The sequence below is a fragment of the Papilio xuthus genome, unplaced genomic scaffold (assembly GCF_000836235.2).
Source record: "Papilio xuthus unplaced genomic scaffold, Pxut_1.1 DF827542.1, whole genome shotgun sequence".
Classification (NCBI taxonomy): Eukaryota; Metazoa; Arthropoda; class Insecta; order Lepidoptera; family Papilionidae; genus Papilio; species Papilio xuthus.
Window position 1 is genome coordinate 1393486 of NW_013531107.1, and position 16292 is coordinate 1409777.

The 16292-nt window shown below is 32.8% G+C and overlaps 1 protein-coding gene across 2 annotated transcripts; it reads left to right on the forward strand.

The window, feature by feature from the left end:
* The first annotated feature begins 552 nt into the window (after positions 1 to 552).
* On the forward strand, positions 553 to 14804 carry PGAP1 (GPI inositol-deacylase). Of its 2 annotated transcripts, none has more exons than XM_013313704.1 (17): positions 553 to 1046; positions 1162 to 1262; positions 1348 to 1478; positions 2018 to 2175; positions 2410 to 2700; positions 5749 to 5919; positions 7006 to 7127; positions 8312 to 8446; positions 8927 to 9083; positions 9612 to 9874; positions 10605 to 10730; positions 11343 to 11564; positions 12205 to 12390; positions 12753 to 12903; positions 12985 to 13322; positions 13579 to 13680; positions 13888 to 14804. In XM_013313704.1, the coding sequence occupies exons 1-17, from the start codon at positions 888 to 890 to the stop codon at positions 14294 to 14296; spliced, it is 3222 nt and encodes a 1073-aa protein (XP_013169158.1). In that variant the 5' UTR covers positions 553 to 887; the 3' UTR covers positions 14297 to 14804. The 2 variants fall into 2 exon arrangements, with proteins under 2 accessions (XP_013169158.1, XP_013169159.1); XM_013313705.1 differs by having other exon boundaries at positions 554 to 761.
* Positions 14805 to 16292: the final 1488 nt, after the last annotated feature.

The following is a 16292-nucleotide window of genomic DNA, read 5'->3' on the forward strand; positions in this document are numbered from 1 at the left end:
CGGGTAGACTGATGATATAAAAACAAAATAATAATTAAATAAAGTGTCGAATGAGCCAACGGCCACCTGGATACTCCGAAATAGTGAAGTGATCGTTGCCCAGTAACATACAATTGCAGATGCGTTGCCTACCTACATACAAACTCCGGAATTTCTTCCACTTCATGTCTGTCTTTTGTGTTGTTGTATTTCACTGGTTGAGCCGGACTTTTCCTACAGTCGACAGGTATCGCTAGGCTCGTGGGCTTTAGTATGTCTCATAGTATGTTTCTTTTATTGTGTTCTTTATAGTCTTTAGATTCTGAATGACTTTTGTTAAATCTTCGATATTTGATTGTGAAACGATGTTACAATTTAAATAAAAAACAATGAACACGGACCACTCTGGTATCAATAACTCATCTTGATCTGATCTTGTTCTATGACAATGATATGTAAAAAGTAACAAGTGTTTTGATCAATACAACTGACCTCTAAAAATGTACTGGCTATAAGACGTAGTATTTTGTGCCCATTTGGTTTTCACCATTTTGGCGCTGATGGAGCAAATTGTAGCAGTGGTATAGATTTGAACTAATTATGTAGGTAGAATTAGCTGTCAGGCACACCTACAAGGGCGTGTAATTCGGAACAAAACGAGAGCTGTTATTTCCAAGCAATCGCCTATCCTTTTGTAGAGATCAGTGGTAAAAATCGATAAATATTTTACGTCTTGTCAGTACTGGATCGTAGTTCGCAAATTGTTAAGCAAATTGGCATAGGTAAATGTTACATTAATTAAAAGTGGTTTCTGGTAGCGGGCGGTGTGGGTTTTGTGTTTGGACGGTGTAGGGATGGAGTCCTAATTTAAGTTGATTCTAATATATGTAAATTAAAAACTTACCAAAATGTATAAAATTTTTCAAATTCGCCACATTTTCGAAACTGCATTATTAATATCTTTAGCTACACTAACTGTTTATTTTTTTGGTATTATAAACCTACATTTTAGTGACAAAAATAACTATTGTTCTATGACTTATATGTTTGAATATCCACAATTTGTGGTAAGTATTTTTTGTATTTTTTTTTGTTAAAAAGTGAGAAAATTATAAATAATAATTAATTATTAATAATCATTGATTATCAATATTTAATTATTAATAATAATTTTTATTTTAGCGGATATCGTTAGACGATGAAATTGCAACGACAAAATACCCACAATATGGGCTGTATGCTTATAGTGAAGGGAGGTTTACTGAGAAAACTAGGAAGATGTGGTTTGTATTGCAATTATTTCCTTATTGATTATGATCCTGTGTGGTTTTTTGAATGTGTATATAGACAAACGAAGTGTAATTTTAGGTTCGATGGTATACCAGTGTTGTTTTTACCTGGAAACTCTGGCAGTCACATGCAAGCTAGGTCCCTGGCTTCTGTTGCTCTTCGAAAAGCTATATCCAAAGGCTATGAATATCATTTCGACTTTTTCACAAGTAAGTAATTGTAAATGCATAGTAACATACAATTTTTCATTAATTACACTACACAATCACTATGTATAAATAAAGGCGAATAAATTAATTCAGGTTTGGTACAAAATAATTATTTATACTAATATAGAAAGGAAAGATTTGATTGATATTTTGCATTGAATAGGTTTTCTTTCTGTGCATCCTCTCCTCCGTCGATTAAAGGTAGGCAATGCATATGCAATTGCGTATGTCTATGGGCAATGGTCACTTCGCTATTTCAGCGATTACAGGTGGCCGGTCGCTCGTTTGCCACCTTATGTTATAAAAAAAAGGTTCAAAAATAAAGAACAAATATGAAATTTTTTTACATGGTTGAGAAGCTACACTGTCCCCGGATGATACAGGCTGCATTTGATACTAGATTTTCCTATAATTTCCTTCATCTGTGCAGAAGCAAGGATGATGACACAGGCAACATCTATTCTAATTAAATCTTAAACTACACTACTAACTAGAAAATATCTATAGTTTTGGTTATGTATTCTCATTTCTCTTTTTAGTAAGTTACAATGAAGAATTATCTGCTTTTTGTGGAAGTGTATTGGAAGGTCAAAGTGAATTTGCTGCTATGAGTGTTGCCAAAATTTTAAGTTTATACAAATATAATAAATACACCAAATCTATACCAACATCTGTCATTATAATTGGACATTCTATGGTAAGGTCATTTATTTCAAGTTTTAATGTGATTTTTAATACAAATGCTTTAATGCATAATTTACAGATTGAATGTAAAGTATTGCTTTGAGTTAAAAAAAATGTATTTGACAATTTGTTGTCCTTGTCATTGGGCAGTTATATTTTCCCTATTTCAGATAATCAGATGCTTGTGCTTACTAATTAATATAAAACACTATAAAACAGTTGTATTACATTTTTTTTTGTTAAACAGGGTGGAGTTATAGCAAAGAGTCTGTTATCATATCCAACTACAGTACAGTCAACAAATGTAATAATAGCACTGGCATCACCTCTTAGTGAGCCAGTACTGAACATTGATCTGCCTTTTAATGATTTTTATAAGAAACTAGATTGCGAATGGATGTCTTGCTCATATGGTAATAATGAGAAAGTACAAAAGGCTAAACTGATAATCAGCTTTGGAAGCGGTCCTCGGGATCTTCTTGTACGGCCAACTTATACAGCTGTTAGGGAACGCAATCTTAATAGCTTAAACGCTTTGGTATGTTAAAGTTTTAATTTGAATGTTACGTAATTGTAGATTTTAAATCAATAGTTGTCATGCTTTGTATACATTCATACATATTTACTTGAAGCATGAATAATTAATTTATTTAAGCTGATTAATCCATTGTGTTATGATTTAAAAAAAATAATTAGAAATAATCTTTTCAAATAAGAAATCTGTAGCTCTTTAGAATTACAAATTTTTTAAATTCAATTTTGTAATAAAAAAATAACAGCTTTGTTAACTTTTGTGAGATTTAAATTATTCATCATCTTATTTTCATACATTATGTTGCTTACATACAAAATTACAGTTATTTTGTTTAAAATTTTAGGTCCATAAAGCAATATACAAGTAAGTATCAAAGTAGTTATATTTTTTTTAACCAAATTATATAATGACGTGCAAATTGGTTTGATTTATGTTATTATCTTAATTGATAGAGATAGCGTAAAACGAAACGAATCGGCTTAAGTCGAATGCGGTAATTCACTTTGTTGTGTGTAAATTTATCACGACCTAATTTTATAATCGTATAAAGATAACGAAATAATTTCGTGCGTGCGTTTCGACCATTGACTTTTGAAGTGTCGACTTTTAGGTTCTGTTTTTTACGAATCTATCGATAACATGAGATCTTAATTTGATGACGTAAAGGCAACGTTTTTCGCATTGTTTTTTTAAGTTCAGTAAATAATTTAATAAGATTATTGAACATGGATGATTTCGTTAATATACGGTTGCGGGGTAGTGAGTCGTAACGTCGAAGAGTCTTGTTTTTGTACACGCATAGTATCGTTTGTTAGATAGGATCTTAAGTGCGTCAATGGTTTGCATCCATCAATATTGAAATTACTTCTGATAAATCTTTGATGGCAAGTTTGACATTTCCATAGATAAACAGATTAACTCCACAAAATTGTTTTGTATTTTGAGAGGTTTTTATCTCCGGTATTTTATTATTTGCGTTTATACGTAAATACATGTTATCGATAAATAAACATTTTTTTTCGTTCGTTCGTTGGTTAAAATATATATTTCTTTGATATATTTGCACGACATTTTATTTTACTGATATTTTAATGAGATAGTTTAGATGGATGGATGGATTTATGTTATTAGGCATCTCCAGAATAACTAAAAGGATCTCGCTGTAATTTGGCATAAAACCTGGTAGAACACATTGGCTACTAATTAACTTTTTTAATTGCGCGCGGACGGACTTGCGACGGGTGGGCGTGGCAGCTAATTTATTTAATAAAATATCAAAAGAACCACAAGATGAGCTTGCATTTTAAATACTATTTTAAAAATGTAAATTAATTTATTAATACGATTCATATTTAATGAGAAGCGTCATGCCTTAACAACGGTTGTAGTTTCATGTTTTAATTTTATTTTTACATGTCATGACTGTGTTGTTTAGTCAGTTGGCATTAAACCTCCCCTTGGTGTAACACTATAAATTATGATATATAAAAAGTGCGCAAAACCTTGCAGTTTAAGTCCATATATCGTAATGGTTAAGGGTTCGGTTATCCGATCACGGTGTTCGAGGGTTAATCCTGCCATTCGACTATTACCTTATTACAAATTCAGAGATTATTTGCAATGATTCAAGAAATTTTAATAAATAAAGAATAACTTTTTAGCATGTTATTTTGACATTATTTTATCTACTTAGTAACTAAATGTTGGCATTCTGAATGAGTTTTTTTTTCTTTTTTATGAAAATATTGGCAGATTTTTGTAAATTTACTAATATTTCTTGTACCATTCCAACTAAGCTTTAGGCTTGTGCTCGGATATGGTTCTGTTCTGTTCTGTTTCTTGTTTATGGCTCTCCCTCATCGGATTGGGCCAATGTCAAGTGTTTATGGTTCTGTTTAAACTTGTTAGAGACTGGCAACAATACTCTGCTTGTAGAGAAGTCTTGTGAATATACAAGTGAACCAAAGAATAAAAACGAATAATACCTGAAACTGTTGATTTACCTAAAAGGACAGACACAAACATTTTAATATTGTTAGTAGGTTATAAGACGTACAACTTAGAGTCTAATATTATTAGTGTTAATATAGTCAAATAAAATATTAATAAACGAAGTATTTACAAAAGTTAAGAGAGTCTTAAAGTTAGTGGGACGAGGGATGGAATTGGGAAGTATATCCAATAATGATGATGTCCTTTTAGGACAAGTAAAAAAAATATGATCCACCGTTCCTTCCTCTAGACCGCATTCACATAGGGAGCTGTCTTTCACACGAATTTTAGCCAGAAAAACAGGAGTGCATGCGTGGCCTAACCGTAGTCGACAGATCGTTGACGTGGTTTGCTTATTTCCACCAGAGTACTTAAAAAACCATGGTTTGACTGGTATATGGCTCTGAATGTCTGCATAATATTTGCCCTTACTATTTGAGGAAACGGACCACATAGATTCCCAGCTCGTTAAGAGATCTTCCTTAGCTAAGGATAACAGATCGTAAAGGTATAATTTGTGATGACTCATTGTCCCATAAGATGTTGCCTCTTTAGCTAGACGGTCAACTGATTCATTGCCCTGAATCCCAGAATGACCTGGTATCCACGCAAGAGTGACCCTTAGTCCTTGCGAAGAACATCTGTATAAACAATTTTTAATTTCGAGAATGAAAGGGAATTTTGATTTACTCCTAAATTGGTTTGATAAAATTGCTTCCAGACAGCTTTTAGAATCCGAAAATATAATTGTCTTACTAATCTTGTGTGATTCGAAGTACTTTAAGGCTTCTAATATTGCGACGGACTCTCCGGTAAAAACGGAGGTTAAGGAGGGAAGTTTAAAGTTTAGTATTATACGAAATTTGGGAATCCAAACAGCAGATCCCACATAACCATGCACCGAGATCTTGGAGGCATCGGATATGGTTTACGACAATAGTCGAATGGCGGGATTCGAGCCCCCGAGCTCCTGATCGGGAATCCGCACTCTTAACCATTGGTTAATTGGCTTGGGCTAATTTATTATTACTAAATTTCTAATCATCTTTGTGATTTTAGACTACCTCTGTGCCCGGAGTATGGGTGTCACCGGATCACGTGAGTATGGTGTGGTGCAAACAGCTAGTGATGGCAATAAATCGATACTTATTCGATATCGTCGACACAAATACGATGCAAATAACTGAAAACTCGCAACTTTTAATGGCCAAAGCAAGTCAATATTTTGAGGTACGGGTCTATTTTACATACTAATGCATACATCATCATCAGCTCACTATACATCCCCACTGAGGGGTTCGGAGCCTACCCCAAGTAAGGGGTGACAAGGCTTTAGTCAACAACGCTGGCCTAGTCGGGGTTGGTTGTCTCCACTGTAACGATATATGCAGGTTGCATCACGATGTTTTCTTTTACCATAAGAACGTCGGATAAATGTACATATGTAAATCTAAAATAGAAAAAAACATTGATACACGGCGGGATTTGAACTCAGGAGATACAGATTGCAAGTTATTGCAAGATTGCTTTACCCCTGAGGCACCAACGTCATACATACTGTTAGGAAGAAAATCCGGCACTGCCGGTGTATCGGCGCTACATTAGCCTTATTAAAATGTCAACGTTTATGTCCCCTCACTAATCAATCGGACAGTTGACTTTGTAACAAAAGCGCACCATTCGCGCGAAAGGATTCTTACTAACAATATCTAAAAATACGTGCATAACAATAGTAAATATGGATTAACATTTTATGTCAACGTACTGCAACAATCTTGTAACAATGAGTATGCTCTAAGTCCCAAATTCTTTAAACTTAGGTGACCTTTGTAATACTTGGGTATTTTTCTATTGTTTGAACATTCTTTGCATGTCTTTTCAATATAAACACATTTTATCAATTTATATTCGTCATTCATCTGATTCTGAGTTTCAACAGCCTAAATATATATTGTTGATTGTTGTCTCTATTTTTTTAGATACGAATGAAAGGGATGAATATGTTTTGGTAGGCGAAACACGTAGTTTCACAACCACATAGACCCAAAATTCTGTCATTATTATAAAAATGAATGTCGTAATCTTAAGCAAATCATCTCTTTATGGAGCTTTATCGGCATGACTATCTGTAGGTTTCTGAGACCAAAATCAATTTAAAACATATTGTTATATATGATTTACAACAAAGATTCTGGTCTTAGAAATGTATGATATGTCCTATATATTTAATTATGTAATTAGATATTTGAACTAAAAATATTATGAAGTATATTTAACATTTATCAGTCAGATGTTACTATTAATAAATATTTTCAGGCGAATCGTTCGATGACACTGGATCAAAATAAAGTTCGTTCTGAAGTTATTTTGCCAGCGGATGCATTTTGGTATGAAGATAATCGACGCATTTATCAGATAAATCGACCTGATATTGACAAGTAAGATCGCAGTATTATTTCAGGTATAAGATTGCAGGATATAGGTGTAGGTATATTAACATAAAATAAGCTCTCACATTGTTTCATCTAACCTAGAAGAAGTAAGTCACAACTTTTCACCTCATAACATGATAGGAAGACACTTTATAAACTGATAGAAGGCAGAATTAATTGAATTAATCGCGTTACAATGACTTGTCTCAATTTATTCCTTAAAATCTTGCTAATATTATTAAGTTATAGTATGAATGTCGGTAATAATTATAAATAGCAATCATTTTTAAATATGACATATACAAATGAGTTAGCAATTGAAATAGAATGAATAAATATTTGGAGAAATGCCAAAATACACGTTACAGGTACTCAAAGGTGCATATTATTAGTACAAACGTCATTGTCTCTGATGTCAACAACGAGAAATGTATCCAACGTACTTTACGTTTTAAGAATGAAGGCTTTAACAATTAAACGAGTGTGAGGGACCGGACACCTACCTAGATTCGTTATTTAATATTTTGATATTTTAATTATCTTCAACCTTGACGTTTCGAAATCATCGCAAATACGATGTAGTACACTATTAATCAAAAAAGGTAGAAGAAGAGTATAAGGGAAAATAATAAAACGACTAATTTTAAACTCTGTTTATAAACACCAAGTTATATTGATAATATGTTCTCAAATATTCGTAGCAAATAACAGCGGCAATTTAGATCTTATTGTCTGGTTTATATTATGTGTTTTATTTACACAAGATAATAATGATGTATACGTAATGTGGAATACATTCTGTAATAATTATTCAATAGTATTAGCTGTGTATTGTAAATAATATCACAATAATCTTGCATCAGTTATTATTATTTTGTTATTATTAAGCGATATCATGATATCACAGAGTGAACCAAAAACGAACAATTGAAGTTTGTCACATTGATCTTTAAGACGACTTGGAGCATACACAATGACTCAAATGTAATAAAGTGATAAATCCTAATCACTTGGTATAGCCTAGCTGAGCAAATATTTTTTTTTTAAATAGCTAACCTTCATGTACATTGGAAGTTTATGCACTAAAAAAAACATACAGACGAATTCCTTCCTTCTTTTTGAAGTCGGCTAAAAAAATCGAAAGTAACCTAATGTTCTTTACATATTTAGTTTTTTTATTTTTATTTCAGGTTAACTTTCTTAATGATACGTCTGGTGCAGTTTCCTCAGAATAGCTTTGTTGCGATAGAAGCGGTGAACGTTAACGATAAAGATTGGATATTCGGTTGCAACGCGAGATTCACTCACAACACTTACCGGCATTGGTAAGTTGAAAAAATATAAAGTACACTAGCTGACGCCCGCCCCTCCGTTCGCGCGAAGTTAAAAAAAAACTAGAGCCTATATGTTCTTCCAGGCTAAGTTCTACATCTATGCCAAATTTTAACAAGATCTATCCAGCCGTTCTGAAGATACCTTCTAACAAACATACATCCATCTAAATATTGGCTTTTATAACATTATTAAGATTAGCTGAAACATAAAAAAATCATTAAAGGGCCAATTTTTTAATAAAAGATTCACTTTAGATTACTTTTTGGGATGAAGTTTATGCAAGAACTAGGTGAGACACGTGACCACGTTCGCGTGGAATTAAAGAAAGTAGCCTATGTGTTATTCCAGACTATGTTCTACATATATGCCAAATTTCATCGAGATTCATTCAGCCGTTCCGGAGATACCTTCTAACAAACATCCATTAAAACTTTTGTATTTATATATTTTTGTTCTTGTCCAAATGACAGCAAAGAAGCGATATCTTTGGCGGAGTTGAGTCGTTGGAGTGGTTCTGCTAATGTATCTGAACGTAGGAAAGTGGCAACTGTCGACCTGCATGACCTGATGCAAAATCATCCTAACTGGTCTCACGTCGTTGTTAGAGTGTCGCCAACGAAAAAACCTGTAAGTTAGATTTTGACTACTTTTAAGTGGTTTTGTCTCAAACATTATGACTATAACTCTACGATATCTAACTATATTATGTATCTTTTCGGTAAAATTATGAAAACTTTTACAAGACTTTACTAACTAAAGGTCGCTCGAGGCTTCATCGACGCAGAATTAAAAAAAAGCCTATGACATACCCGGGTCTATTAGCTATCTTCTCGTCAAAGTACCGTCAAAATCAGTACACTTGTTCCGAAGATTACACGGAACAAACGCTGTCTAGTGGACACACAGATAGACTGACAAAAATAAAAATAAACTCCTTTTACGTTGTCAGCAACGTAAATAAATTATACGATATGTAATTTATTCTTACGATAATACATACAAACACTTAAATTTTATTAATGTGTATACTTAAAAAAACGGTAATAATCTTTTTGTTATTTCTCTCTAACGAAACCTTATTCCCGCTAACGTAACCACAGAAACGTAAAACCAAATTTGGTCTTTACAATATTTCAAACGAATTTTTTTTTGCAGGTAACATTGAACGTGGATATTAACGACTATAATTCTAGGATAATTGACGTAAAACCACCGCTACTTGGTAGTACAACCATTATACAGGAGACTGAACCTAACGCAGTTTACTATGAACTTGAGATCCATGATTTGGTTATTGTACATCAAGCTTACTTGCTTTACGTAGAACCAACGCCGACTTGTTCAAACAAGCATTATCACGTATCCGCGGAGCTGCACGTCCCTTGGGCTAAGAATTATGAATATTATCATTATTTTACGTAAGTATTTACATGTTACATATATAACCAGTGTATTTATCTTGTTACTAGCTCTTTCCCGTGATTCCGTCTGTGCAGAATAAAAAAAACTTATTAGTCTATGTGTTCTCCCACACTATGTTCTACATTTTTGTCAAATTTTATCGATATTAGTTAAAACATTATGGAGATACCTTCTAGGAAACAACCATCCAAATTTTAACAGTGGTAGAGCCCGCTTTAACATCTTCGCACGAATTGTCCCCGCTCGCCCGGTGAAATGTCACAACCACACAGAAGACACGCATCAAGTGGCCTAATTTAATCCCCTTTCTCTTCCCACCCTTTTTCTTATAAGGAAAGGATGGGAAGTAGAAATGGACGTTCTGACTGAGAGGATGCATGGAAAGGGAAGGTTTTTTGTTTCTGTGCATCCCCTTCTCCGTCGAGTAAAGGTAGGCAACGCATATGCAGTTGCGTATGTCTATGGGCAACGGTCACTTCGCTATTTCAGCGATTTCAGGTAGCCGCTTTGCCACCTTATGAAAAAAAAAAATTGTCGCATCTATACTCGTAAGATTGTTGTGTGTAAAAAAATCTTTTAAATACCTTTGAATATAATATAATTCAATATCTAAAAATAGCAGATATTAAAAAGATTATCTCCTAATAGGTCAAGTTATAAGGATTTATGAATGAAAATAAAATAACAGATATAGTTTGTTTCTAATTAATAAATACTTTATTCCAGGTATTTAAAGCGATCTCCGATGAAGTTACGACTATTCAAGAGTAGTCCTAACTATCCATCGGAAGCTTCTACAGAAACGGTTAAAGTTACTTTGTTGTTGGATCCAAAATGTACTTATACTATTAGGTAAGTAGTCCCTAATAGCTCTTACTTACACATATTCTCACAAAACAATCAAATAAAACGCCAATAGCCTAATGGTTACATATAGAGACTATCGATTTATCAATCGCGGGTTTGAAACCCGCCATTTGTCTGTTACAGTAAAAAATATTCTAGTACAAGTCCTAGATAATTACTATAATAATGTTAAAAACTATACAATGTTTTAAATACATTTTAGCTTAAAGATATGTCAACCTTTTTGTACCATGACTATAATACCCGCCGCGCGTTATAGACAAATCATGGTGATAGAAAATATTATGCGTTCTTGAAAGTAGTGTCGTGGTACATATTTATGTGTGAAACATAGGGTCCTTCAAGAAGCGAGCGTATCACCATCTCAAAGGCCGGCAACACCTCTGTGGTTCTCTGGTATTGCTGATGTCCATGAACGTCTATGAACACCTCGGTGTTCCCGCTGCTCTTTTGCCCCCTTCTCTTATAAAAAAAAACACTGACGTCCATAATATTCTTCACCGGCGTTCAAAGGGTTAAACACGTATTTAACCAAACAATGTCTAACATAATATTGCTCGTTTGCCCAATTCTCTTATAAAAAAAATGATTTTTCAGCCTATCATCATCTTGGTACCTCCGTTTGGGTGAAGTGGTGAGGAACTACTCGGTAGTTCTGTTCCCATACGTTGTTGTGATACTTTTGATGGCAACTAGAAGTAATATAATCAATTTGTACACCGACGGCACCTGTATGTCTGTACATCAAGCTTTGTTGTGTAAATACGCTGAAGCTTTGTACGCGATCATATTTTTTGGAATGATCAGTATGGTCTTCACGTAAGTATCAGTACCTGGATGACCGAGCTTTGCTCGGTATTTTTTTTTTAAATTGTGTTTTTTGGAAATTATATTTAAGTACGAATTACTAATAAAATTATGAAATATGAACATTTTTCGATCTTACCGATTGAAAAAGTTAAGTTTATGTTTAAGTTGATTATCGATAAAACTCGAATAAAATGACATTTTCTAAAAATGATTCCTAGCTAGATCAATTTATCGCCCCCGAAATCCCCTGTATACTAAATTTTATAGAAACTATATGTCGCCCGCGACGCAGTCTGCACTGTATTAAAAAAAATTGTAGCCTATGCGTTCCTCTAGGCTATGTTCTACATCTATGCCAAATCTCAACGAGATCTATGTAGCTGTTCTGGAGATACCTTCTAATAGAAATCCAACAATCCAAACATTCGCATTTATAATATTTATTGCATAAAGTCAAAACATTATAGTACGAAAAACCACGTTGTTGTATTGTTTTATTTATACTGATTTTTTTTAATCATAAACAAATTTACTTTACAAGCTTGTCAATATGTCGTCGTAATATTTTTAAATGTTTTATCAAATTGCTAGTGGAACATAATTATTAATAGATTGAAATATTCAAATTGTAATGTTATTTTTATTCCAGACAAATTCCATCGTATTTGAATGATGTGGTGACGTTTAATAATCAAGAATTAGCGTATTACGGGCGTTCCCTGCTGCTGGTGATAACATCATATTACACGGCTATGGGCATTTTCTTCATCGCACACGGGGTTATATTGGCAATTATCGTGTTCAGCTCGCAAATTGCTTATAGATTCTTTGCACTGTAAGTATTAAATTTATTTTAGTCTTGCAGATACTCCAATATTCATAACATATAGCATTTCCCCGTGATTGGCTACGCCCAATAAAAAAATCTGATCATATTGGCTGTGTTACTCAGTGATAATGTAGCTTTCTAAGGCAAAAGAATTTTGAAATACATACAAAAATACAAATCGTCCCTGTTTGTATTGGTATAGATGAAGATCATATTGAAATGAAATTATGTGACAGATCTACAATCTTGCTAGTCTTTGATGTGATTAATATGTGTTAAGTTTTTAGTAACCCACACTTAGGACCCTCATAGCTCCTAATAAAAAGTCTGAGTATGACAGCACCAATTGTTTATGTGTTTATGTACAGGATTGTTTGGCATGGTGGGGGCAATATTGGGGAAGACGTGGCTTCGGGCCTTCGTAAGTTACCATTGGTAGTAACCATCACCATGGGCTTCGCAACACACACTTGCGGCGCGGCAGCACTGACGCTCGGCGCTGCCTTCTATGCGTTTCTGGTGTGTAACTTACTCTATGATCTAAGCTGTCAACATTAAAATTGTCTATGGTCAACAGATTAAAAATGTTTACATTTTCAGATATCCAAAATGTACCAAGATTACCTCGAAGATTACGTTTATAAATTGCTGGCGATAATAGGTAGCAGGATCTGCAAGTTATTTTCGTCTAAGGGATCAAACGAAAAGACCAAACTCTTATCCGTAGACAATGAAAACGACAATGATAAAGAAACTAAGGAAGAGTCTAAAGTGTGCAAATCGGGAAAGAATACAAAACCTGATGATTATGATGATGATGACATCATTATTAATGAAGAAATGAGTAAATTGAACTTCCACATGATGATGTTTCTCTTATGGTTGATAATCACTATCATTAACATACCTATACTTTTGACTTGGGCCAGGAATTTCAAGTTAGTATTATAGCTTACTTAAATAAAGTCGAAAAAAGTCTAACGTATTTAAGTTCTGTCGCATTCAGACCTGATAACCAAAACACCAACACCAAAAACAGTCACTAAGGGCATACCTTAGCTTTAGTATGTAATATCTATATTAAAGGGTTGCTAAAGTAAAAATTTACCACCCCAATAGTTTATGTCTCGTAACAGTATTTAACTAGCATCTAGCATCATATTTAGAAAATTTGAATTTAAATAATTGTTTCAGATATTGTGTAACTATGAAAGATGATTCTTCCTACATCCCTGCCTGTGTGATGACAGTTTGTTCGGGTGTTATTTGGCAATTGGATCTGCCAAAAAGAAAAGCGTAAGGCTTTTGATATTTTAAATAATCCTATTAACAATCATATACAGTTATGTTTTTGTTGGATGAAATTTTAACATATTTTTAATTTGAACCATATTTTTTAACCGTGGATTCAAGAGTGTTAGTGATAACAATATGTGTCAAATTCAATGCAATCAAAATCCAAAATCATGAAATTTTTTTTAATATATTTTTATATTATTCCAGGGAACATTATGACACTTTGGCCAATACTTTTATTCCGATAAATTTGGTTGTATTCTTATTGGGACCGTTTACACTGTCAGTAGTCAATTATGGAGTGATTTTGGTATTTATCGTAATTACACTGCACCAACTCATTTATATAAATGATGTGGAAAATGATGATAATGGAAATGATGACAGTGACACATCTCAACAATCAAGTACAAGCACACTAAATGATGACAACGAGAAATCAAGTGATGAAACCGAAGAGAAAAATGAGAAAGCTAATGAAAATGAAACTGACAAGAAGGAATCTGATAATTCAAACAAAGATATACAAGATGAATGTAATGTTTGCGATGAAAATAAAATATTCAAAGTATTAAAAAATCTCAAAGATAAATTTAGCTTCAGTAATGATGTTTAAATGTATTTATATTCAATTTATTCCAATTTTGAAATTAGTAGAGAGTAGAGTAATATGGCTACTATGCTATTTCATTCTATAGATTATTTCATGGTAATTGTGACATTAATTGAAATGATATTATGTAATATGGATAGCTAATGTTATAAAGTTATATGATAATTTGTTTTCCGATATATATTTATGAATTCACAGGTTATAGAGAAATATGTATGCACTTAGTGTATTCTGTAAATGTTCCCGATTGGAACTAAATATATGTTGAGATTTATTGTATTTATCTAAAATGTGCTATTTGAATTATTCGAGGTTTTAAGCTTCTCTATAGCTTTATAGGGACAGTTGAATGACATATACATGAGATTATTTTTTTATGTTCATTATACATCCTTTTTTATTTCATTTTCCAAGACAATGTATTTGAAACCAGTTACACTTACAATTGACATATTTTTTTATAATACAGTTGACATTACCTTTTTATAAATAAAGAACTGATTTTTTTATTCTCTCTTTTTTGCTTTCTTTTCTATATATTTTTTTAGTTTCTTTTTACATTGAATAAACCAGCATTTGTAGTTCTGCTCTTATCCTGGGTCAGTGATGGTGCCTCCATGTCTGTGGTTTGTTGTTAGAAAAAAAAAGAGTACAGGCAAATAAAATGATGAATAAGTTGTAAGTTGGGTCTGATAAGTTGTCAGAATAAAAATGTTACTTTTTTGATCTAATCTGTTCTGAAATAACTATGTAATTCAACATTTTAAATATGCTTCTTGCTTGCAAATTTATGAAATTATTACTCGTACTAGGTGTTGTCAGAATAAATATGTAACATTTTTTGATCTTATACGATCTGAAGTAACTATTTGATTCAACACTTGAAATACGCTTCTTGCTTGCAAATTTATGAAATTATTATCAGTAGTATTAGATGTAGAATATGTAGAAGAAAGTTAACTTGGGACATACATTTTAATTCAATATAACTTTTATGACTTTGTAGGAATCAATTGTAATCGTTCGAAAATGTAGTGAATAAAAGAGTTGCAACTTATTATCTATTTATTTGAGAACACAAAAAATCGCAGAATACACAATCATTCACTTGAAATGTAAAATTACTTTTTGCCTTTTTTTCCGGAAGGCTTTTCTTCTGTGTTTTTGGGGTTTTGCCAGTTCAACGGATTTCTTCGGTACATCGGCCACGGTGGCACGGTCAGAATAGCAGCTAGTAAAAATCCGGCTCCAAGAATGTATACCGATTGAGAGAACTGCTGCACTATATATCCCCAAATAAAACCAACGATACTGAACAGTGTAATGATGGCTCTATACAATTTTTCTGCTTTTGCTTGACCAACATAGTCAATATGTGTAGGAATGGACGAGAAAAAATCCATTTTATCGAAATTAGCTTTTAATTTGCTTTACTTTAAATTTCTGCCACTTTGACAAGAGGGAGAGAGACACGTCAAGAGTGCTGCCTTTACTAGAGACGTGCGGATTCAATTTTTAAGCGATAAAACATCGATGTGACAACACTTTATCATTGCATCGACTTAATGTTGCGTTTTACTAAAAGATTTTTTTAATACACTTTTATTTTGAGACTCATACAAAATAGAATGCCAAAAGAAGTAAAAATATTTTGTTTATTAACGAAAAAAGATTACAATACATTATATCTATTTTGTATGTGAAAAACGGCAACATTGCTTTTTACGAGTGTTAAATATACCCTCAAATAATTGTGTCAATCGGTTTTAACTTAATTTTATAATATGCGAATATTTTATAAATGATTAAAATGATAAAAATGAATAAAAAGGTCCGGTCCTAATATTAATTCAATGTAGTAAGCACCAAGTTGTATTTTATGATAATTGTATTAGAATTGTTATTTTTTTTTGTATTTACTTATTACAATTCAGTTTAAGTTTATTATTTAGTATCAGTTAGTAGCGGCAGCTATATAAGGAAGTTTCACTTTATTTAG